A 26,383-nucleotide genomic window follows, 5' to 3' on the forward strand; every position below is an offset into this window, starting at 1 on the left:
TGAACATATGATGTATAGATTTTCAGAGATAATTTTATTGCAGATATACCTTTCATCCTCTTAATAGCTGCATCCATACGGAGACCATCCTTTTTGATACGAGCCTTAAGGACTTGTCCAAAATTCCCTTCACCAATAACATCTTTAAACTTTATATCGTTCCATTCCAACACCGGGTACTCCACTGGATCTGGACTGTTCTTAGCTTTCCTTAAATGGTTGAGTGTTCCTGCATTAAACTGCACAACGGGTTCTTCCCTCTAAATATTATGTAATGTGGATTAGAATGGAGTATTGTCAAGCTGTGCATGCTATACAGTACATGTGCTGCACTCACAATAAGGTAAAGTAATTGGTAACTAACATACAGAACTAAAATATATGAAATTGTAATAGTATTGACCCAAAATGATGATACCACTGACAGTGCTGTGGATTGTTTCACACTTTATAATCCATGTTACTGTCATAATGTAACAAAATAGCTACTTATCAGCCATTTTAATTTACTTCTTTGATCTTGCTAAAATAACCATTATTACAATAAACCTATAAATATTCTGATAGTTGTTCTGCTATCTACCCTGCACTAGGCTCTCCATTGTCTTAGCAAGGACAAAACCCCCCAAAACCGAGCTGATCAGACTCCCACCAATCTAAACTTGATGGCCTATTAATTTTTAGAAGATGGACAGCCCCTTTAAGATTTCCATTCACAAAAACTAAGGAGCTTAGGTCAAGCCCTGAAAAGAAACAGAATAGAATTTTCCCTCCTCTACCGAACTTTACAGTTGGCACAATGCATTCAGTCAGTTAATGTTCTCCTGGCATATGCCAAATCCAGATTTGTCCATCAGAGCGCTTGATAAAGATGCATGATTTGTCATTTCACAAAACATGTGGAACATTGGTGTGAACAGTGGTGATGTCTATTGCACTACCCCATCCAAAGCTTGGCATTGTGCTTGGTGACGCTTACATGTAGCTACTTGGCCGTAAAAAGCCACGCTATGATCCTCACAACTGTTCCTTACAAGGTCTTAAAATTAGATAACCATAACCTCAGATGAATAACAACAGGACAAATGATACCATGTCATATTTATTTATCAAAAAATAAGTCAAAATGGAAAACACATGTGTGAAAAACTAAGTATATCCCATGAGTCAATAGCTTGACTTATATTATATAAGCAGTACAATGATTGCATAACAAAGTCCCTTAGGGTGATGAAAAAATTATATAATAAATAAAACAATATTATATTAAAAAAAGTTCCACAATAACAACTGAAAATGTATCTCCCCCCCCCCCCAAAGTTTTGTAAATAAAAAAAATACACATAATAGGGAGGTGCTATAGTACTGTAATGCTATTTATCCTACATGGTAGATACACTAAAATAAATAAAAAGTAAATTGCTGGGGTTTTCCCATCTGAGAAAAAGTGACCAAAAAGTCTTGTGTCCCAAAATAGCTTCCTTGTTTTCTTAAAATAGTAGTAATATAATAATATATATAAGAATATAATAATATATATATAATAATTATACCGGTGTGTGTGTGTGTGTGTATATATATATATATATATATATATATATATATATATATATATATTTCTAGTACAGAGCAGCATCAAAAAATAACCTGACTCAGCTGGTGGGTGCAAATCCTAAAGATCTGGCAATTGATTCAAGGTAAGTAAGGCAAAAATGTACAGCATTCCTAATATGTGAATCAAATGGGTGAAGATTTATTCCATTGCAATATTTCGGTCCTAAGACTACAGGACCTTTCTCAAGCCTTTTTTTATTTTCTTCCCCTCCCCTGGCCTATTTTAAAAATATTTTTTTTGTGCCCAGACAACCTCTTTATGCGGTTAAGGATAGGCCATCAATTGTATAAAGATGGATAACCCCTTTAATTATTCTGCCAGAATAACCTCTTATTACCTTAAAGTACTGTATGTTTCAGCTAATAGCTAATTTTTTCAGATGAAAAATCTAGCAACATAACTAAACATTTCATGGTACTTTTATACAATATTGTTATTGATGTCTTCATAATATAAATATTACAAAACCTACCACTCCATTCTGGAAAGCTTGGGCCATTCTGTGCTGGAAATTGGCACGTTTCAGTTGAAGCATTATAAGAAATGCCAGTAAAATGGTCAGACAGGTCATGCCAGCGGAGCCTAAGATTGCAATAAGGAGCATATTGCTGTCTTTTGAGTCATAAGTCCCTGAGTGAAAGATGGAGAGATACAGAGATACAGTAAGACTTGTGTATGGAGGGCAGTTTGATGCTTTAGTTTTGTAAAATAATACCCCTGAATTACATTATGTTTATATTTTGTTCCTTGAATAGCCACAGGTGCTGGAGAAAGACCCTGATCATATTGAGGTTAAGGCCCCAACGTTGCGAGCTACAGCCAAAAAGTGCTGCAGAAAAGACGCATTGTGTTTTTTTCCCACAGCGCTTTTCACAGAAAGTCCTCTGCGGAGCGTCTCTATTATGGCAGTTTTGTGTATTTTTCATTGTATAATCCCTTTCTAACGCTAGATTCACACTAGCGTTCTCCTGTCCGTTCTGTGGTTTCTGTCTTCTGCATGCCAGAAGTCGGAAAGCTCAGACCGGGTCCGGCCGTGAGCGGCGGTGAGCGTTTTATGCTCTCCGCCGCGAAAGCGGATTTTTTTTATCCGGACACAGAGTACTGCATGTCCGACTCTGTGTCCAGATTATAAAACCCGGTTTCGCGGCGGAGAGCCTAAAACGCTCACTGCCGCTCACGGCCGGACATCTCTCTCACCCATTCTAATGAATGGGTGAGAGAGACTCCTGCAGGTTTCCGTCTCCTGCCTCTGTTTTAGGCAGGAAACGGAAACCTCAAGTACGGAGTTCACAACGCAGATGTGAACGAGCCCTAATTTAGCTAAAACAAAACCTAACCAAGTCAGCCACACATGGTGAAAATGTTCTAGCAAACAGGTTACATATACAAAAAACATGGAAACATTTAGGCCTCCTAAAAGTTGGTTGTTGCTATTGGTTTGTTGAGTCTCTATAAAAAAAAAAATATGCATATCCAGAAAAGAACCCAGATCTGTGTTTAAAAACTAAAACACCACAGATAAAAATGTATTTCTTTGTAGAGAACATTTAATTTTCCAACTGACTTAGAGGAAACATCTGAAAAAACCCCAACTATGCACAGTTTGCAATTTAAGCCTTAAGGATGGGGCCCCACGTGGCGTAAACCTAGCGAATACTAATGAAAAGTTGGGCAAGTAAATTATTAAGTGGGATAGAAGGTTTTTATATATCACAGTTGATAATGTTAGATGAGTGGAAAAAAGATTCCTTAGAGGTAATCTCGTTTATATGTGTAAGTATAGGCGCAGTCAGTAAAATGCACTGGCATATCAATTCACTGCAAAATGTGTTATACTTCAAAACATACATAGATATGACAAGCAAAAGGGTAACAATTAGGGTTGAGCCGATCTTGACTTTTCAGGATCGATTTTAATTTAATTTAATTTTAATTAAGTGATGACCTAATCTCAGGATAGCTGCAATGAAAACAGGAGGCAATCCCTTGTGAGGACTGTCAGATGTCAGGTATACCCCCCCAAAGCTAAGACAGATCTCACCTATGAAATAGATGATTGAGGCATTAAGTAGGGTTGAGCCGATCTTGACTTTTCAGGATCGATTTTAAAATCTGATTTCCGATCATTTTTCATTCAAACCCGATCTTGATCCCAATTCTGATCCCAATGCAAGTCAATGGGATTTTTTTATTAATCGGAGATCGGATTTTAAAAGCAATCCTATTCACAATACAGCATGGAATCTAACAATTGTTAGAATCCACGCTGTATAGTGAATCACTAAGTAGCCAGAGGATTTTTTTTTTAATCCTCTGGCTACTTAGTCCCCCCTGGTGTCCACTTACCTCCAGAGATGGCTGGTCCTGTGCCCCGTGCCTTCATTCTTCGCCTTGCTGCTGCTCCACGCTGCTTTTCTTCCTTCGCTGCCCCCTCCCTGCCAGGTTAGGAGAGTGTGGGCGGGTTAGGAGAGTGTGGGCGGGTACTGGGAGGGGAGAAGTCACGTCTCCCCGCCCTGTACCCGCCCACACTCTCCTAAGCCACAAGCCCCGCCTACCTAGCGCTTTAAACACTACCTTGGGAGGCAGGGTAGCGAGGCAAGAAGAAGGAGGGCACCGGAGCAGCCATCTCTAGAGGTAAGTAGCTGCTAGAGATGTTAGTTCAGACTCCCATTCGAATGAATGGAGGCAGCCGGCGCACAGGGAGTTAAGGCTGTGTGTCGGCTGCTTCCATTCATTCCTATGGAACTGCAGCGGAGCCTTCACACTGAGTATACAGCGTATACTCAGTGTGAAGGCTAAGCAAAGCATTGTGGGAAAAATCACCGATCTCGATCCCACATAAAAAGATTGTGTTTGGAATTCCGATGGCGATCGTGAAATTTTCTCAATCGCTGATCGGAATCCGATCTTTTCCGAACACAATCGCTCAACCCTAGTAACAATGCTTTGAACGTTTGATTTTCAGGCTCCATATCTCACCATCCACTACAGCTTAAAACGTCAGACTACCATCATTTTATAGACGATTATCTTGGCTATCTCATACATAAATTTGACTTGCAACTATTTAGCATATGAGTAGTAATGCAGATTCTTGTCATGTAACTGCATTGTTATTTTTGTGAAAATCTAAATTTTAATTTTTATTATTTTGTTAGTATCTTGGATTTGGCTTTCAACATTGCCTGAATCCTTCTGGGCATGCTCTTGATCACATTCAAGCATGTCTCATGCAAAATATGACTTGCTCCAAACAACTGGGTTTTAACAAGCCAATATCCTTCTCCCATGCATTCTCCCATGCATTTAAATGGATATGCTCAGGGGTGTTCCTGGGAATATGGGAACACATTCTGTTGTAGCAGAATTAACCTGCTAACAACTGGCACGGTTCTTTTTTTCCAAGGACTATACAGAGGACAAGATGTCCTCATAGCCATTAAAGAGGACCTTTCACCATATCTGGGCACAGGCAGTGTTATATACTGCCAGAAAGCTGACAGTGCGCTGAATTCAGCGCACTGTCGGCTTTCCCGATCCGTGCCCGGTGTAAAGCGCTATCGGTCCCGGTACCGTAGCGCTTTACAGTCAGAAGGGCGTTTCTGACCATTAGCCAGAGACGTCCTTCTGCCTCGCGGCGCCAATCGCACTGTGCTGTGGAGCCGGGAGGAACGCCCCCTCCCGCTCCTGATAATGCTAGTCTACGGACAAGCTGTGTGAGCAGAGGGAGGGGGCGTTCCTCCCGGCTCCACAGCACAGCTCGATTGGCGCCGCGAGGCAGAAGGACGTCTCTGGCTAATGGTCAGAAACGCCCTTCTGACCATAGAAGAGCTACGGTACCGGGCCGTAAGCTCTTCACACCGGGCACAGATCGGGAAAGCCGACAGTGCGCTGAATTCAGCGCACTGTCAGCTTTCTGGCAGTATATAGAACTGCCTGTGCCCGGATATGGTGAAAGGTCCACTTTAATATGGAAAAGGATTCTTTACAGATAGAGTAGTCAAACTGTGGAATACCCTACTCCTTCAGGAAGTAGTAATGGCTGTATATCTGCAAAAGATATACGTATGAAATATAAACGTATACGTATATATGATTTATACTTCATTGAGGAAGGTGGAAACTGTTCAGCATATCCAATTTTTTTAAACCTATGTAGCAATGTAAGAGCTAGGATAAAACGATAACTTACCAATAACTTTCTGGTGGGTTTTTACATCTCGTACAGGATTGTGAAGGCTTTGTCCAATATTGTTCTCAGTACATAACTCAATCAGGTATGAGGTATAAGCTTCAAGTCCCTTCAGCTGATATTGAGTGACAGTAATATTTCTGATCTTTATGTCATGATTGTATTCTGTGTCTCCAAATATTTTATAACGGATAATAACAGTTGAAATTGAGTGTCCCTCCTCAACTGCCCAGGTGATAATCGCTGAGGAATCCGTGATGTTAAGTACATTGATATGTGTCGGTGGTGGAGGAACTTCTGCAATGTATTTGGATAAAGCATTAAGCATTAAATATCCTCAATGTAATATATATATATATATATATATATATATATATATATATATATATATGGGCTATCCACTTTCTAATATTGATGGTATAGCCTTAGGATAGGCAAACAATATTAGATCTGTGAGATCTACACCCAAGACCCCCACAGATCATTTGCTCCAGGACAGCATGGCTCTCGGTAACCTTTGCATTTCTATAGCCTTAGTAACTTTTATTTCCAATGTTGAAGTCTATGGACAGTACTGTAGTACCCAAAGCTTCTGCTATACTTTATAAGGCAAATGAGCAATGTGACTCCCGGCATCTAAACATTACCGGATGGTCCCTATCCCAGAGCAAATGATCTGCCGGTATTCGAGGTATTGGATCTTTGCAGATCTACTATTGATGCTTGGAGCCTAACGATAGATCATCAATATTATAAAATTAGAAATTAGACAACTTTAATATTGAAAAAGGAATCTGTTTTCTGATTGTAGATTATTTTATTCTGTTTTCTGTACAAGATTATGGGAGCTGCCATCTCTGCTCTGTTAATAGCATTTAATAATATGCTTAACAACATCATGGCCTATGAGAGAGTTTTCTACACATACTCTGTGATGGGAGTGCGAGTAGATTAAGTGTGACCTAATCTATTGTCAGTGGTGAATGCAATGATGAGTTTTATATGCTGTTATAGAGATTTGAGCGTTTATTGCAATTCTTATAGAGGTGTTATCTTCTATTGTTACGCTATCTGTCTTGTCTGTAATATAAATGAGGTAATTGCTGCAAAGCTGTAAAAACATGGCTGTAAGTGTTGGCACCCAAGAAATATGAAGTATTTCTCACAGAAAATAATTGCAATTACATATATTTTGTTGTAAGTTGATTGTTTCTTTTCTATGACATCACGGTCCTACTTGAGCATCAACCGTGCTCCACAGAGAGCTGAAAGCCAACTTCTACTGCAGTAACTGCCTCATTTACATAAGACTTCAAAGTGATGATTCTCCAAATCTACAAATATGACATACATAGCAGACGTATGCTATGTCCTCTATTACCTGAATATAGCAGCTGAATATTCTTGGGGAGGTGGACTCCCTTTAACATAAAAACTTAGTTTAAAAATAGGCCATTTTTAGTGACATATTCCCCTTAAAGAGGATCTTTTATCATTTTCAACATCTCCAGTTCTTACATTAATTAATTGGTCTCTGCTGCACTGATTCTGACACAGTTAGAATTTTTTCTCTAGCACCCACTGCTCCTGAGCAATCAATGCTGTTAGTTTTGTTGTCTGATATGATATGTAATCTCTGTGCTGTCAGCAGCGTGGTGTCAGGCAGGAGCAGACAAGGGGTGTGATTTTGATCTCTGACACTGACTTTCTCTAAATCACACTCTCTGCCTAACAATTCCCTTCTGACATTACAGAGCTTAAATAGCACATCCGGCACCAAAACTTACTGCGCCTGTTGCTTGTGAATGGTGGGGGCTAGAGGGAAAAGATGCTAAGAATCTGAATTGGCGGATGTGGTGAAAGATCCTCTTTAAATAACCAACAGTGCTAATGAGAAGTTTTGTTCTAATCAGTTTAACACCTCCATCTGTAATAAAATATTAGAACTTCTGTGGGTATTTTCACTTACGGTCACTGTATGTCCATGTCGATATTGTCTCACTCCATTCTCCTTGTGATTTGGTGTTCACTCTTACTTTGCACTGGTATAATGTCTTTGGATAGAGCTTGTCTATTAGAACTGTAGTTACATTTCCTGGAGATTTTTTAGAAATTGCTTTGTCTATAGCATTTGGATTGTAGCATTCTGCTTCATATACATGTTCTTCTTCAGAGTCTTCCTCATTTGGTAACCAAGTCAGGTTTAGAGAGGTTTGACTGCTAGGTGACAAAGTGATCACTTTTGGGGGAGGAAGGCCTATAAAAAGAAAGACACAAGAAATACTGAGGTTAATTTATAGCTTTGTATGGCACTGTTCAGATTTATAACTGAGTCTTGACAACTGTGTCAAATAAATATACAATTATAGAGGTCAGCTGGGGCTCTGGTGTTTTTATGACAAGAAAATCACTGCAAATCGTGCTATTCTAGCAGTTATGAATACCTGAAAGTCTTTCTGAAACCCAATCCAAACCCCAATAGAAGCTCTGAATGTAAATGTGACTATCTGGGACATTCACAATTTTAACCTGAATTTACACACGGAAATTGAAGGCAAAGAATTGGATTAGAGAAAATTAAAATAAATTTAGAGCACAGCATTGCATAACTATGATAATTAACAATAATATGAATTTCATTAGCATCAAAGAGAGAAACCTCCCTATAGAGATGGGAAACCTAAGTGTATCTCCTCATTGTATCCAGTGGAGTAACAAGACTAAAGCACAAGTTCCAAATGTAAAGCACCATGGTATTAATGGTGCTATATAAATAAATAAATAATATTATTATTATTATTATTATTATTATTATTATTATTATTATTATTATTATTATTATTATGTACCAAGAGTAATTAAAAAAAATAAAATAAAATTTTGCAGGGGGTCTTAGTAAACCTGTTTGTCCAAAATCCACCACCTCTCTTTCTGTCTCTCTGTACATAAAGGGAGAGGACCAAAGAAATAATGACCACCATTCAGACCCCCCACCCCCCACCCCTAACCCTGACATATAATCTATAGTGTTTGAGAAAGGTAAAAAGGTAAGAACACAACGTTGCCTTACTGATCTGATCAAAGCTGGCTTCCCAACATTTTGCTCAAGAGGTAGAAATTGCCCTTGTACAGTAAGAATACTAGCTCTTAGGTGGACATATATTAAAAGCCAAATAAGTCTGAAAGATAGATTGCTTGACCTACTGGGAGATAGAAGCCTTATTAGCCTTTTTCCAGACAATGTGGATGAAAGGGCCCCTCCTTCTGCAGTACATTAAAGGATTGCCAGAAGTTCTTTTGTGTTTGAGGGCAGATGAACATTTTGCAATTGTTCATAGGTGTCCACAATGGGGCATAATACTGTGTGAAGGGCCACTATGGGGAATAATACTGTGTGCAGAGGCCACGATGGGGCATAATAGTGCATGCAGGAATGGGGGGGGGGGGGCATATCAAAAGTTCGCCTCGTGGCCCCAACATTCCTAGTTACACCACTGACTACAACCTATGGGGAGGCTAAACCATCAACACATTCTAGCTGGTGGGGCCCCAGGTAGTAAAAGGTTTAGAAGCCGGGATTTAGATCTATATCATCATGACTAATGCTGTACCTGTATTGCATAATAACTAGCAAGATTAGAGATGAAATGTGTGGCTGATAAATTATAATACTTTCGAGAAAAATGAACCTCTAAGCAAAGGATCACTTTAAAACCATAATGTACTGTATGTTTTGACAGGGTCTGGGGTTGCTAGTTGGGATGGCATAGATACACAAGTCCAGTTTCTTTAGTCCAAAACAAAGGTAAAGTTTTATTTTCACAAAAAAATATAGAGCAGCGACAAAAGGAAACAATACAAAAATAAATACCTGCCCAGCTAGGCTCTACCTAAACATAGAATAGGTTACCTCACCTAGAATAACAGAAATCCAAAAGCCAGTAGAATCATTCAGGACACAGCTCCAAAAATATGACCTCTCTGTCAGCTCTCCAGCCAAGCTCTGCCAAAGTGTTGCTGCTGGAGCTGGCTTCTTAAGCCTCCTTGATGAGCAGACTCTCTGCAGCTGAGTTGCTGTCGGACCATCCCCAAAGTGTGGACTGAAGGGGGGTGGAATGACAAGTCCCACTACCAGCCTACCTGCCATTCCTAAAAATCCAGCCGAGTAACTGGAACTCTGAAATAACCCTCAGCAGACAATAGTTATCTGCTGAGAAACGTTCATTCTGGAGTTTTCTCATCTCACCCACCTTAGTAGTCTGGGTGAGATGTGCACGCCCTCCATTATCTGACCAACCATTGGCTTACAGTTTACAATGGATCAATAAACCAATGTGGATTAAGGCTTGCAATCTCACCATAAACCTTACTGTTGGATTATTAAACACTGTGACTTGGCACATCACAAGTCAACTCATAGAAGTGTATAAATTACAGCTCATGGTTTACTCACTTACATAAGCTTTCCTGGGTAAGCATGGTAATAGTTAGGGCCAGGGTCATACCATACATGAGGTAAGCCTCTGGCATCAAGTGGCTCTTTCCCAGGACTACAAGGGGCGACAGTTGAACCTTTTGCCCTACACTCCTGTAAAACCTGCACACATCTGTATATATGGTGGAAAATGTACATAACTGTGTTCTATAGTAATCCCCATTTACACTGAAGTGTGCAGGAGCCTCCTGACCATGGTCTTCTTTTAATAGAATCTAGACAGGAGTGCATAATAAGTTGCTGTCTGGGATTCCAAGAAACCAGTAGGTGGCACCACCCACTGTGTCCAAATTAAACTAGGCAGGTTATGGTTACATACAGTAAATGTGCATATATTTTCTACTTTGACAATGCAACACCAGAAAATGCCAAGGCTCAAGGAACGCTGCATGGGAAACACTGTGTAAAGTGTTTATGTATTGTAAGTGTATATATGTGTGTTATAAGTGTATATATGTGTGATGGGCGTGTATATGTGTTGTGATTGTATACATTTGCTGTGAGTGTATGTGTATCTGTTTATTTCTGAATAGAGACACTGCACAGTACTACTTCCTGCATGCTGGGGTATTTTTTGGTATTTGCTCTAATTCTTTACATATGGACAGCACACAGTACCAATTCTCTTGTCATCACAGGTGTAATTGAAACTCCTAAGGCCCAATGTAAAATCTGTAATGGGGCCCCATTCCTACCTTATGTCATTTAGAATAGTGTTATATTTTATGTAGTAGAGGGATCCAGGGCCTCGTAGATACTACTACCAATCCTCTAGATATGCTCCTGCTTGTCCTGTATATTCAGACACTGCATACTACTACTTCTCTTGCCATGTATAGGTGCTGCATAGTACCACTGCTCTTATCCTGTATGTTGAGTTTAATTTTCAGTATCTGCGTCTTATTCTGTATATATGGATGGAGCATAGTACCCCATCTATGGTCCTGCATACTGGGTATAATTCTCAATATCTGCTCTTATTCTGTATACATGATTAGTGCGCATTACCACTTCTCTTGTCTTGTACACTGGGTGTAATTCTCAGTATTTACCTTTATTCTTTACATATGGAAAGTGCACAGATTCACTTTTATTATACTATATGCTGGGTGTAAATCTCAATAGCTGTCCCTATTCTGTATATGTGGACAGTGATCAGTAACATTTTTCTTGTCCTGTATGCTGCATGTAATTCTCAGAATCTGCTCTTATTCAGGATGAAGAGGATATTATGGAGCAATTTCACTTTTCTCCTCGGGCAGCAGAAAGGCTTGGTGCAGCTCTGTCTAAGGCTGTTACAACATGTGGATGAAGAAACTTGGTCAGTAAATATGGTGGTGGGCTGTAACGCTGAGTTCACACATGCGTCGGAGAGTCTGTTGCAGACTCAACTGCAGAAACCTCAGAAAATCAGCAGAGAGAAAAGTCCTTCATACAGGTTTCAGTATAAAAACATCAGAAACCTGTCAGGCACTCAGCGGACTCCATTATAGTCTATGGGGCCCATGGGTATCCGTGGGTAATTGCAGTTTTAGCAGTCCAACACAAGTATGAACTTAGCCTAAGACTGTTCCCCAATTGAGATTTAAATTGCAACAGCAAAAGATCCTACAACTGACAAGGAAAGGAGAAGCAGTGGAATCAGTTTATTCAGCCTTTACCTGGCACTATATACCTAAATACCTATATACCTAAATACATAAGACCACTGGTGAGACAATCCAATAATAAGACACTATGAAAGAGAGTAAAGAGGGACAGTACAAGCACAGAATATCCATTAATGACACCACTTATGAATCGAGGCCAACTAGGCAAAGAAAGCTATGTTTAGTCCATTACCAAATGCTTCAGTTGTGAAGGCAGATACTGGACCAGGATGTCCCACTCCTCCTTCTCCTTTACGTCCCAACTGAACACAAACCTTGTACTCAGTTCTTGGCTCCAGGGATTCGAGTTTCACAACTTTCAAATTCGCAGGTACTAAAAAGAGAGAGAACAATGGAAGTTTTATGCGATGGCTCCACCAGATCATTATATCAGTGGTTGGGGAAGTGTTTAACAAGGCAGCACTCTCTGCAAGGCCTCCATTCTCAAACCCGATCATTGTCAGATCTCTCAAACAGTCCCTGAAAATGGTCCAGGCATAGACATGGGGTGTAATCAAGGTGCCATCTACTGTATATCTCAATGGAACTGGTCATACTTGTCAGTGGATTAAACAATCCCCTCTATTGGTGGTCTGTCTGGGCCTTCCGGACCATACCCTCACATATCCATGACTCCCACACCTCGTAGCTGATAGATCAGAAAGGTCTAGATGGTGGGCAGTTTGTCAAAACGACTATCCTGTTTCTTTCAGTCCAGTCATGCATTACCTCTCAAAGCCTGTCAACTGAGCACAATAAAATATCTTTGAGCGCATTGTAGAAGCATGTCTAGCAATGAACAATCTCTCCTTAAGAGGTACACTCCATTAAGTATCCTCTGAGAGCCTTTTTACATGGCAAGGGGAAGCACTTTTACTCCACTTTGTGGCAAGACCCAGGGTCACCTGTACTCACTTACATATCTGAGACATAACTGCATGCTGAGTTTTGCAGCAATCCAACATTTCTATCTGGGTGTGTTATTTTTTTTTTTTTTTTTTTTTTGTTAATGAGTGTAATACATTATGATAAAGAACCTTGTTTTCACTATACTCATCAATATGGAGCTTTGCTGCAATTCATTGCACAATTGTGAAGGGATCACAGTGTTAACCTTATGCTGCAGCCCTTTGTTCTCAGTATGGGCAATCTACCTCCAGCAAATGATATACAGTACATCTACATCCAGATGCACAAAGGGGCTAATTTAATCTGAGACTCATTTTATGGAATATTTTATTCTTCAGTGTTTATTTTCATGTATTTCTGTGAATTGGATGTCAGAGAGTATACATTTAGGCTACATAATTTCTTACCACTTAATCTACTCCATCCAGTTGATGTCTGTGAGGGTTTATACAATACAATTGTAGATACAATGGGACCATCTCCTCCATAGACGTCAGTGTTAAGATGTACATGAAGATAATTTGGTCCACTTTTATTCAACATGGGACCATGCAGGGGGATCGGGGGAACTGAGCATGAAAAAAGAAAGAGTAAACTTTTTAAACATTAAAACCTATAGAAATCATAGTTAGAAAACTTGTCACATATTTGTTAAATGTATGGGAAATTTGACTGCAGCAGCTATGTTTAGAGAAAACCTGTCATGAAAATGCAGTCTGCATGCTGCAGAGTAACCCCTCGTTCACATCTGTGTTGGTATTCTGTCCGGGGGAGTCCGAATGGGGACCTTCCCCGAACAGAATACCAAACGCAATTGCAAGCGCTCTGCAGTAAAAGCACATGGATCCCGATAGACTATAATGGGGTCCATGTGCTTGCCGCCAGATCTCCGCAGGGATCATGCGGACAGGAAAGTAGTTCACAATCTACTTTCCTTTCCGCATGATTCATGCGGGTGCCTGCAAGGTCTTGTTTCACCTCTGCAGGTCTCCGGCCTCTTGTGCACACACTGCACCTCCACACACCTCTGCTCTCTCCTGCACTCCTGCACTCTCTGACCTGGAACTGAAAGAGAGACCCTCTTCCAGTCTGTAGCTCCACCCCTTTTCTTAAAGGGAAGGGATAATGGCTGTGGAACTTTGTGTATGCTGACAGGTTGACTGGATCTCACTATACCTTCACAGTACACAGTGTAGATCACATAAGATGACATTTGTAGTGACACACTCTGTGGGGCGCTACAAATCCATATATAAGAAGTCTGAACGATGACACAAGGAGTCCCTGCATCTCTATACTTCAGAACTATAGACACGTTGTATGCTTCTTTATGGTACCTCCATTTGAAACCATATTATATATTCTCCATAAGCAGAAATGCTTCCAGGGAATATGATGCAATGTAGCATCCAAAAGAACTTGCCACTTACATAAATGGAAGGATAATATGCCATTTTAGAATTTTTTACAAGTATAATTGATTTAAGGAGCAATGTTTTAATAAGCTGTAAGTGCACAAATTACTCTACACAGTAAAGAACAATATTACAGTGACAATGGGTTTATAGAGAACTGTAATCAAACATATTAATTGCACATATTTATAAAAATATAATCATTAGAGATGAGCATACAGTGAAATATTCGAGATTCAATATTCGTTTCGAATAGCCCCTCAATATTCCGCTATTCGAACGAATATCGAACCCCATTATAGTCTATTGGGAAAAATGCTTAGTTTCAGGGGAAGCCACTATTCGCCTAAGGAGGGTCACCAAGTCCACTATGACACCAGGAAATGATGCCAACACCTCTGCAATGCAACTGGGACAGCAGGGGAAGCATGCCTGGGGGCATCAAACATGCCCAAGTACCTGTATTATGCCACTATCTCATTGGGATCCCTGTCAGCTTGCGATATGCAGGAGCTGACTTTTTCCCATAGGAATGCATTGACCAGCGTTGATTGGCCAAATGCCATACAGAGTACAGCATTCGGCCAATCAACGCTAGTTCTGCCGGAGGAGGCGGAGTCTAAGATCGGTCCACAACAGTCTCCATTGTGGTCCGATCTCAGATGTAGCAGTGTTGAGCGCACAACTCTGCTACACCTGAGATGTAGCAAATCTGGCCGTGCGCTGAGCTCTGCTGCACCCGAGATGTAGCAGAGCTGAGTGTTCGCTGAGCTCTGCTATACCAGAGATGTAGCAGAGCTGAGTGTGCGCTGAGCTCTGCTACACCAGAGATGTAGCAGAGCTGAGTGCCGGGGGAGGCGGAGTCTAAGATCAGCCCACAGTCCGATCTCAGATGTAGCAGTGTTGAGCGCACAGCTCTGCTACACCTGAGATGTAGCAGAGCTGGCCGTGCGCTGAGCTCTGCTACACCCGAGATGTAGCAGAGCTGGCCATGCACTGAGCTCTGCTACACCAGATGTAGCAGAGCTGAGTGCCAGAGGAGGCGGAGTCTAAGATTGGTCCACAGTCCGATCTCAGATGTAACAGTGTTGAGCGCACAGCTCTGCTACACCTGAGATGTAGCAGAGCTGGCCATGCGCTGAGCTCTGCTACACCAGAGATGTAGCAGAGCTGAGTGTGCGCTGAGCTCTGCTACACCTGAGATGTAGCAGAGCTGAGTGTGCGCTGACCTCTGCTACACCGGAGATGTAGCAGAGCTGAGTGTGCGCTGAGCTACGCCCACTACGCCCGTAACGATCCATTGAAATGAATGGGATCTATTTTGAGCTATCACATTCTGACGTTCCAGAATGCGCGCCCGTAAACTCCGTGTGAACTTGCACTGACTGTAAAAAGACTACAAAACTGGACAAAACCAAAATGCTGAAGTTTTTAATTATTTTACTAAAGTTTAAAACAAGCCTGTGAAAAATACATTTAAAACATGAGTCAATACTGTTTATGAAAGGTGCTTAGTACAGATCATCATCATACATTTTTAAAGGTTTCCTACCTTTCACATAAATGTGCACATGCTGATCATCTGTCCCTGCTGCAGTCTTCACACTATAGATCCACCAACCTGAAAATCTAGGTACAATCTTTTCTACGGAAAATTGGGCAACTGTATACTGATCGACTTCAGTAGTTGACACAGCCTATGGAAAACCAGAATATTAGTCACTACAATGAATGGATTTATTCAGTCAAAATATAACAAGGTCACAGGGTGTTATTAGAACTGGTATGGAATTGAAAATAGTCAGAGAGTCAGAGTCTGGCACCAGCTTAGGGGGGGGGGGGGGGGCGGCAATGCAGTTCCAGGATGATGACGCGGGGGTGCTCGCAGCAGAGGGGGAACGCCCACCGCACTCCGAGAAGATTGATTTGAATAAGAAGATTATGAATTTTTCTTGAAATTGGCTGCATTGATCACAAACCAAAAGGTATGCCTTAAAGACTACATGAAGATAGGCTTAGTTAAAAAATGTAAAGTCCCAATGATAGAATCCCTTTAAACACAATGGTGTAAACAGCTGTATAAGCACATGATATCTATACTTAGTTGCACGTTTGCCAGATATGTTTTTTAAAACATATATGCTGAAGCAATCGTCAAACAGAGCTAAAGAAAACTTTTATTCTAAACATGGAGTATGCAGCTCTAGCCCCACTTCACTGCAGTATCTTTGAACACATGTAAATTCTTGTAGTGAGGGAACTTCATTTATTTACATGCACATGAGCATAAAATGCATTTTTGTAGGGACTCCATTTGATTCAGTCTATAGCATTTGCTCATTTTGGTGCAATGTATAGACAATCTAGTGAATCTGCTAGAGCTTCTGCTGTGGTCGGCAAAGGAAATAAAAGAAGCAAAAATTTGGAAGGAAGCAACAGATTGGATTCTTCAAGTTCCCCTACCAAGGTTTCTCAGATGCTTACTTTAGTTATTTGGCAAATAACAACTAATGTTGCTCATGTCAGAAATCAACCCAAACCTCTTCTATTCTACTTTCAAATGAATGGGTTTTGAAACTGACTGCCGGCAAGCCATCCACAAGCAGTTTTTCTGGGGATTTAGGCAGGATCACGGTGGACAGATCAATGCGCAAGTATGAACTTTCCCTAAGATTGAACTCAATCTGTATCATATCTGTACAAGGATACAGAACATGTTACATGACAGTAAAAGGAAGATAAACATTGTGCGGCTGTTCTCAATAATACCTCTTTGTCTAGCCATCTTCTCACATAGCCTAGTCACATGACTTTAAAGTAGACGAGATCAATGATACATTTCAATGAACAATTCATTATATATACGGTCTTCTAAACATATATTTCCTATGTAATCTAACATTCTGCATACCAGATATGACATTTTGGAAATAACTTCATATATCATATTGTATGTCTCTAATGATTTCCCCCAAAAACCAATGACAGATTTTCTTAAGAAAATAACCTGAAACATGGTGCCATCTTCTTTGAAAAGAAGGACCTCTTGAGCGGTTGGTTTTGGATAGCCACTGACTCTGCAGGTTGGCTTAAAATCAATCCCAGTGTTCAATTCTAATGTTGTTTCCATCTCCTGTATCTGTGGTGGGATGTATGGACTACCTGCAAGATAATATTCACTTATCAAAAGAGATCTCGGAAAAGCTGTGTAACATAAAGTACTGTGAAATAGTTTGTATTTAGGACGTAAGGAAAGGACAGGACTGACTGACTAGCTCATGTATATGAGAGATGATAACGTGTGCTGTGGAAGGAGTGACCACAACCCAGATGCATTAAACTAGTCAATTGAATACCAATGGAAAAAAAATTTCAGAAGCAGGCGTGCACAAAGAAGTTTGTTTACTGGGCCATTAACCGTCACTAAAACACCATATAAGTGGTTTAGAAGTGGTTATGGAGCTGGTAGACTCTTTCTAAAGCATTCCAAACCTTTCAGAAAACTTTTCATACACCACTGGCATAGTGTTTGTGCATGTGGAGTAACACTATTTCTGGCCATTATATTAATTATATTTTGAACAGTACAGAAGATTTCCCCTCTGCAGGCTATATCTGTAGTTTTATTTCCTCTCTGACCCTGTCAATGGAAATTAGCTGCCATACAATGCACACAGTAAGGAACGTCAAATCTGCTCTCTTTGTCAATCACAAACAGCTCCAGCACTATGTAGGACACATACAGAGGATTACTGACCTATACTGATGTAAATACAGTGCTTTGTTTATGATAGAAATCTTTTATTTAGTTCCAACATCAGGCTAAGCTAAGCCTGGATTTCTTCTCCTGCATGTCTTGCTCAGTCAACCCCTTCCCTTCTCTATAGACTTCTATAGACATGCGTTTGTTATCTGAGTCATGTCCTCCAGTCTAATCAAGATGAATAAAGCAAGGATTTTCAAAGTGAAAGGCAAGTTAGCAAAGGGAAGGAAGGCATCCTTATAAGAGCAGAAAGAGACACCCGTGTGGGATCTGTCTCTGCAAGGATGTCCATCTGAGCACACATAGTTTGCTTTTTCTAGCATGTTTCTGGAGTGGTTACATTAGAGTAGTTAACTAGCAGTTTAGTTAAATGATTTATTTTATGTAACATTGTTTTATGTAACTTTATATGTAAGGCAGGGTTCACACTAGCGTCGGTGTCCGACAGCTAGTGTCCGATGCTAATCTCCGCACAAAATCTTGCACAGACATTAGCATCGGACACTAGCTGTGTCCGTTACAATTTGCATTGATTTAGATGGGACATCATGCAGTGTCCTTTACTGTCTGTGTCTGTCCTTAAATGTCCGTTCACAAAGATGTCTGATTTTTCAAGCAGACAGCTAAATCCTACATGTAGAAGTGTAGAATACTTTATCTGGAAGGGATAAAATAGGGAATGAAGAGAACCTATAGTGACCATTGAAGGCAAGATTAATAGCTCTTAGGCATTTAAGGAATATCAACATGATAGAGCCATCTCTGGTGACTTAAAGGGGTTGTCCAGGATAAACTAGATAATTAACCAACACTTTCTGATAATCTGATGACTTTCCTTTTCACCGCTTCCATAACGGAACATCACCATCATTCTTCCCTCTCCCCTATCTCCATCAATACTTAAAGAGCCTTCCTGTGTCCAGGGATGGCTCCTCCCTGTCTTCTAGCAGTGGGCAGAATAGCTTAGCCAGGGATACAGGAGAGGGTGGGAGGGGCTGGTAATGGGCGGGATCACTATTTAGTGAGTGGGATGAGGGAGTTGGAGGGGCTAGGCTTAGTGAGAAAGGCAGGGTGGGAGGTCTAGGCTTAGTGAGATGGAAGGTTTTGTAACGGAGTGAGAGAGTTAGAGGGAGCTGAGTGAGAGGGAGTTAGTGCAGCAGCTTCCCAGAAATCACGCCAAACACTGCTAAAGGTATATGAGTGTACTTATTAACCCATTATTAGCACTAACAGATCTTTTAAAAAAAAGATTTTCTGCCTGGAAAACCCCTTTAAGTTGTGATGACACCAATTCACAGCTTCCACATTGTCTATATATTTCAACAGAGATATGGCCAAACTTGTGTGCACACCACGTCTCCATTAAAATGTATGGAGAATATTGTTACCTTTAACAAATAGTTTTTCCTCTCTGTTACAGTAATTTTTATTTTGTATGGTGTTGTCGGGGGTGGGGCTAGAACCTGTAATAAGGGAGTTAAATTGGCATATAATCTTACTTATTTTTTTAAAATTATTTTACTTTAATTAAAATTTTTTATCCTTCCTTCCTTCTTTTCTTTCTTACATTGTGTTCCCATAATGTCACAAAAGACCTTTTGAGACATCTGATTACAGTTTTTTTGTGTGTGTGAGGCTGATTTTCCCTGTAACTGGGGCTGATACTTATATCACCAATGGAAGAGGAATACAGCCTCCTGCCCATTACTACAGAGCAGATTTGGGTCCTGTAGGTCCCAGCAGCTCTTATAGCCTCTGATCCTGGTGGATCATGTAACTGCTAGATCAGAGGAGAGCTGCATCATGCGGTGCCTATAGCTCTGTATACAGCGATCGGGAAGGGAGGGACAGTAATAAACAATCCCTGCCTTCTCTTTCTGCTGAAAACTGCAAGGACGTAACAGTACATCTTTGCAGAACAAGAGAGAGACTGCCTGGCATGTATAGTCTATAGTCAGTTTGGAAGAGGTTAATACATATCATTACTACACAAAATAGTTTGCATTATTACATTACTTTTAAAGGAAACCTTTCATGTCCTCATCGATGTACTGTATTATATACTGCTAAAAAGCTGACAGTGTGCTAAAGTCAGTGAAGGTTCTCTTTAAATCAAATGCAGTAATGCAAATTATTTTGTTTTGTACTATTATCTATTTAAAGGGGTTGTCCCATCACAAGGATCCTATTTATATGGCTAGTTTATGTGGAGTTAAAGAGGACCTTTCATGGTCTGGGCACAGGCAGTTCTATATACTGCTGGAAAACCGACAGAAGGGCGTTCCTGACAGTCAGTCAGGTACGTCCTTCTTCAAATCAGCGCCTATAGTGCTGTACAGTGTGAGCGGGGAGGAACGCCCCCTTCCCTCCTGATAATACTCGTCTATGGACAAGTACTGTGAGCAGAGGGAGGGGGCGTTCCTCCCCGCTCTCACTGTACAGCGCGATAGACGCTGCTGTGGAGAAGGACATACCTGACTGAGTGTCAGGAACGCCCTTCTGACTGTAAAGAGCTATGGTACCGGGACCGATAGCTCTTCACCTGGGGCACCAGATCGTGAAAGCCGATAGTGCGCTGAATTCAGTGCACTGTCGGCTTTCCAGCAGTATATAGAACTGCCTGTGCCCCAGACCATGAAAGGTCCTCTTTAAGACTTTTCCTAAATACATTGCTTTATCAAAACTGCTTTGTTTGGCTGCTTTGTTACACTGCGTCTCCATAACCACAGGGCGTGCTGAGCTTATCTCCTCAGTTGACAAGTGACGTAGCTGCCTTCTCTCAGGGGGGAGGGAGGGGCTGACTGCTGGGAGCAGCTCTGAGCTGTTTATGTCTCTGCCACAGACATGTGACATAGCTTCCTGCTCTCAGATAGGGGAGGGGGAGGTGAGTGTTCCGGAATTTCTGAGCTCTTTATCTCCTGCTCTTCCACTTATCAGTCAGTTTAATTGAATTTGGCTGATAAGGGCTGAGATGAGGAAATCCAGCTCTGCTACATCAGCTGCTAAATCAGCTTCATACTGTGGTAATTCAGTTACAACCAATCCTTCATTACTGACTGCAAACATACTGCTATGAAGGGACCTAGCAGAGCAAGTGAAACCCCGCCCACCAATGTGCCAAGAAAACTAGGAAGTAAACAGAGCACACAGCCTGCAGGTTGGTGAACAAGCCAGCTGATAATACCCCTTTAATGTAAGGACTCCCAGCCACCATATTCTCTATACATTTTAATAGAGAGGTGGTGTGCTTTCTAGCAGTATATAATACCACACGTTGATGAGGAAATGAAAGGTTCTCTTTAATACTGTATATCAATGTTATAAAATACCATTTGATACTTCAACAACTGAACCCATGACAGTGGTATGTTTGGAGATCTTATGATTTAGGTATCGGATCTAGGTGTAGACACATGACTGCACCGATGAAAACTTATTCATCTACTTGTGTCCTGTCATCATTATATAACAATACAGTGTTACCTTGCTTTACCTTCATTTTCACACTGCAGCCCACGCCACCCTTGTGGACAAATACACCCTTTGAACCTGTCACATGTCCCCCTGTTGCAGTGACACTTCAACTTGCAGTCAGGTCCATAGGAATCTTTTGGACAAGCTAAAAGAGAAGATTAAGCATTGTTTCATTAAATATCTTCATAATATATTTCATTATTTCAATGCCGGTATGTATATGCAGTATTTATATAAATATACAACTATCTAAGGCCTTGCATAATACATCTGCATTGGTAATCCAATAGGGGAGTCCACATGGGGACCCCCCCCCCTCCCCCAATGGACTACCAAACGCATTGGCAAGCGGTGTGCAGTGAGAGCACACAGACCTCATAGACTATAATGGGGTCTGTGTGCTTTCCATGCGGTCTCCGCAGGGAACATACAGACAGAAAAGTACTTCACAATCTACTTTCCTGTCCACATGACTTGTGGACAGGACGGAAAGCACATGGACCCCATTATAGTCTGTGGGGTCCGTGTACTTTCACGGCACACCACTTGCCAATGCGTTTGGTATTCTGTTCGGGAGGGTCCCCATGCAGACTCCCCTAATGGATTACCGAAGCAGATGTGAACCTGCTGACATGACATCATGACAAAGGAGTAATTTTTACTTTAAACCATAAAGTTGTGCTGTATATGCAATAACTACAATTATCTACAACATTTTGCAAAGGCAGTGTGCTGCAAGGCCTTTGCATACAATATTTATTTACAATATTATTTAGTGTCAAATATTAGTTTTATAGTATAATGTATAATACAGCTATCAGCGGCTTGTTAGGGGTCTAATAATAGAATAGTGAATTATGTGATTCTGTGCCTGACTTAATTTGTTATAAATATATCTATTGTACCCTCATCACACATCAGTCCAGTCCAGCCTGAGGCACAAGAGCAGCCGTATGGATCTATGAGGCAAAACATTTGTGATTTGCAGGTTTCTTTTTCTCCACAGGTCTCCTTACAGGTTCTTCCAAATCTGTGTTCACCACATGCTAGGGAAAATCATTGTACATGGTTAGCATTCTGTATGTGTGTTATCTACTTGTATATTTCATAGAAATAGATAAAAAAAAAAAAATCTATGCACAACAAACACATAAAACCCACTCTCAGGTTTTCTTCACAGAAATATAATTATCTGCATGTAAAGCACCCCCAGTCTTAAACACGTATAGGTCTGTGCAAGTTATTCTATTCTACGCATACCTCTCAACTATCCCAGATTCAGCAGGACAGTCACGGATTCTGGAGCTGTCCCGCTGTCTCGATTGGTATGTCTCAGCTTCAACTCATCTGCGTCCCCCTCTATTTGCCTCAGTTTAAACTGGGGCACCAGGAGAGGGATCATTATACTGTGGGGACAATTGGAGGGGAACAATATAATGTGGGGGCATATCATTTTAAGGTGACTGTAGGAGCATTATACTGTGTGGGGGGCACAAAGAGAAAGGGATGGGAATGGGCACCACCTACTCTATCCTTTGAAAGTTAGGAAATATGATTCATTTCCAGTACAGCTTCTGCTGTTATTCTCTGTGAAAGAAGCAGGTATATTATTTAATCTGGATTTTCTTTCTTTCTGCTTCGGCTGGCCTACAGTATTTATAACCGTAATGCAGATGTTTTCATACAGACTTCAAGTAATGTCAAAAAAGTCGTTAGATAAAGCATAAATATCATACTGATATTTCCATTATCAAGGATATAGAAAAGAAAATTTGTACATAACAGAGCAGCACAAGGAAAAAAAATGCAGCACGATAATATGCAGCAGTGGCAATAGTATGTGGCCGCTATATGGAATAATTATTCAATCTCTATATGGTATTATTACAGTTCATAATGGCATTATTTGGTCATAGAATATGGGTATTATTAAGTCATGTTGGTATAATATAAGTTGTAAGTTATTCTAAGTTGAAGAATAGTAATATTGTTATGTTGATTGATTGCTGTATTAGTCACAGTATGGTGGCATTAGCAATTGTATGGTGGTATGATTGAATTACTGTAGAATGGCTTCAATAAGTTACTTTTACTGAATTCATGGTATACACTGTCTACCAATAAGTATTTGGACACATGTGGTAGAATAGAAAAACAACATTCATTCTTTACGGATGTTATTGATTGTCACAATACTCCCGGATGCCTGGTGAAACTCCTGGTCTATGTGAGCTATCGGATGAGTGCAGTTTCTCTGGCCAGCAGTCATCAGTCTCTATTTCCCAGTTTCGGGGTCTGTCGACAGGGGGCACATTACAACATCCACTTCGTAATCAGATAGGCCACTGTTGATTTTGGGTAATTCAGGTCACTTGCTATGTCCCTTAAGGATCGACCATTTCTGTGGTATCCGACAATTACCCCTTTCTCAAAATCAGACAACTCTGTACTTTATGGCATCTTGCACGTGACTAATGCCAATGCTGTTTCTCATTTAACGGCGGAAGGCGTGATGTACATCCCGACCACAGATATCTTCATTTGCATGGGTGTCCAAATACTTATTGGTATACAGTGTAGTAGTATACCATGAATATTATTAGTCAAGTTGTGGCGTTATTATACAGTCAGTAAGAGAAATTTATCAACATTTCACTAGTTTTCTCCCAGATAGGTGTTCTGTGCCTAGCTTGGCACATATTGCAAAATTCAATTTGCTCCCGCTGCTCTCTAGCCTAACTGACTTAGAAACTTCTCTTTCCCTTTTTGACACCACCACACCTGCACTTTCTGTGTTTCTATAGTATTCCCCTCAGATCAGCAGCACTGGGTAGTTCCCCCTGCACGAGATTTTGGGAAAATTACCAACACCTACGCCTTCTGAACTCTCTAACTTTTTCTCCTAAATCCAGAGATGTCCATTTGGTCCCCCTCTGGGATGTCCCCCCTGGTGCTACCATTCCTCTACTCTTTGTTTCTTTTCCCTAAGAGTGACTCTTTGTTTGCCAGTGTCTTTTTTCCCCCTGTCTTTTACTTATTTGTTCTGCTGGTGCCCCTCTATGTTGTAGCTGGTGTTGCAGCTATGGTTCCAACCATACGTGGACATCTCATCTCATTAGCAAGCTATACCTATCTCTGGTCCCCACGCCCGGTTCTCTTTTCTGACTCTGTTTTTCTAGTCGTCTCTAGTCTAGGTTGGTCTAATGGTGTTTACATGGTTACTATGTTATTTTGTTCTTACCTCTGAGACCTTTGTGCCCCTATGTGTTATGTTATACTGATCACCTTTTCCTGTTATACTGAAAAATTTCTATAAAAAACTGATTCAACATAAAAATGAACCCATCTATTGCTCATAGAAGTACAACCATTAGACAGAATTTTGTGTTTCATTCTACAAATGCAGTAGACGGACTGTGCCAGCAAAGACATAACTTGAAGCATTTGGGCCACAATTGAAAAACTGTAATGTGACCCTTATGTATCTTTTACTAAAGCTATGCCTCTGTGTGTCAGCTGTTTAGAGATTGAAGACTAGCCTCCAATGATACCTGTAATGATAGAAGCAGGCATGCTTCCTTCTGGGACCGCAAAATTGATAGAGGCAGTGGCGTAACTACTGCCATAGCAGCAGAGGCAGCTGCCACAGGGCCCGGAACATTAGAGGCCCGGTGACAGCTACCCCTGCTACCCCCGCTCTTATCACAGACAAACTGTTGTAACTGTGATAAGAGCAGGGAAAGCTTGTAGGACCTTGTGTGACGTCAGCTGTCACATGACTAGGTGGGCGTGTCTATAGCCCGTGCAGTCCTGAAAGAGAAGGAGAGATGTGCTGCTAGGTACTGAAGGGGAGGGGGAAGGGAGATGCAGGATGGAGAGTGTCTGTCTGTGTGTAAGTGTGTGTGCGTGTGTATGTGTGTGTGTGAGTGATATCGGTGTATTAGGAGGAGAGGTCTGTTTGCTGATATCTGTGTGTTAGGAGGAGAGGTCTGTGTCCTGATATCTGTGTATTAGGAGGAGGGGGAGGTCAGTGTCAGTAGATGGATCAGTACTCTACACATTGTTTGTATTCAGACTTGCTTGCAATTGCTGTTACTAATGACTGTCTAATAGTAGTCAGGGGGCGCTCTGTGTATTGTATTGAATTGATCTGATGGGGGGGGATGTGAGATGCAGGATGGAGAGTGTGTGTGTGTCTGTCTGTGAGTGTGTATGTATGTGTGGTGAGGAGCAACAGTAACCTAGGGTCAGAGATGGAGGGGAGGACATGAAAACGGGGGTAGAGATGAGGGGTGCATGAAACTGGGAGCAGATGGAGGGAGGGCATGAAATGTCACGTGACATCCGTGCATTATTAAAGATGGCCAACAGGTAAGTAACTTTTTTTTTTATATCTGTATCTCCCCTCGGTCTCCGATTATACTTTGGGTCTGAAAATACTCCAGAGTATAATAATTGTTCGTGGGTGTTCATTATGGGGCATATTCCCGTGTGCAGGGGCCACAATGGGGTATAATACTGTGTGCAGGGGCCACTATGGGACATAATAGAGCGTGTAGGAATGCGGCGTGGGGGGGGGGGGTTGGTCAAGGTCTTCGGTGTCAGTCAGGAAGGGGGGGGGGCCATGTCAAAAGTTCACCACGGGGCCCCGCCATTCCTAGTTACGCCGCTAGATAGAGGGCATGTGAGCTAGATGCAGTCTGAAGTCTGGATTGGAGGAATTGACAGCGGGTAATTATAAAGCAAGATAAAACTGAAAATAATCTACTCATGTGTGTAGGGTCTTGTTAATTGTAGTATCCTAAGAGAATTATGTCCCGTACCAATCACCATGTGTGTATGCATTCTGTTGTGTACAAATGTCTATGTGG

The 26,383-nt window shown here is 41.1% G+C and overlaps 1 protein-coding gene across 1 annotated transcript in view; it reads right to left on the bottom strand.

The window, feature by feature from the left end:
- Positions 1–26,383, bottom strand: part of TEK (TEK receptor tyrosine kinase) — a 97,537-nt gene that overhangs the window by 13,896 nt on the left and 57,258 nt on the right. The window contains exons 6-15 of the mRNA XM_075279360.1: positions 22,418–22,558; positions 21,532–21,657; positions 17,283–17,437; positions 15,828–15,972; positions 13,268–13,429; positions 12,145–12,285; positions 7,777–8,064; positions 5,808–6,104; positions 2,088–2,245; positions 50–260 (exon numbers count right to left, since the gene is read on the bottom strand). Of these exons, the coding sequence (XP_075135461.1) occupies positions 50–260; positions 2,088–2,245; positions 5,808–6,104; positions 7,777–8,064; positions 12,145–12,285; positions 13,268–13,429; positions 15,828–15,972; positions 17,283–17,437; positions 21,532–21,657; positions 22,418–22,558 (1,824 nt within the window). The remainder of the gene's footprint in view (positions 1–49; positions 261–2,087; positions 2,246–5,807; positions 6,105–7,776; positions 8,065–12,144; positions 12,286–13,267; positions 13,430–15,827; positions 15,973–17,282; positions 17,438–21,531; positions 21,658–22,417; positions 22,559–26,383) is intronic.

Source organism: Leptodactylus fuscus, chromosome 1, assembly GCF_031893055.1.
Source record: "Leptodactylus fuscus isolate aLepFus1 chromosome 1, aLepFus1.hap2, whole genome shotgun sequence".
Taxonomy (NCBI): Eukaryota; Metazoa; Chordata; class Amphibia; order Anura; family Leptodactylidae; genus Leptodactylus; species Leptodactylus fuscus.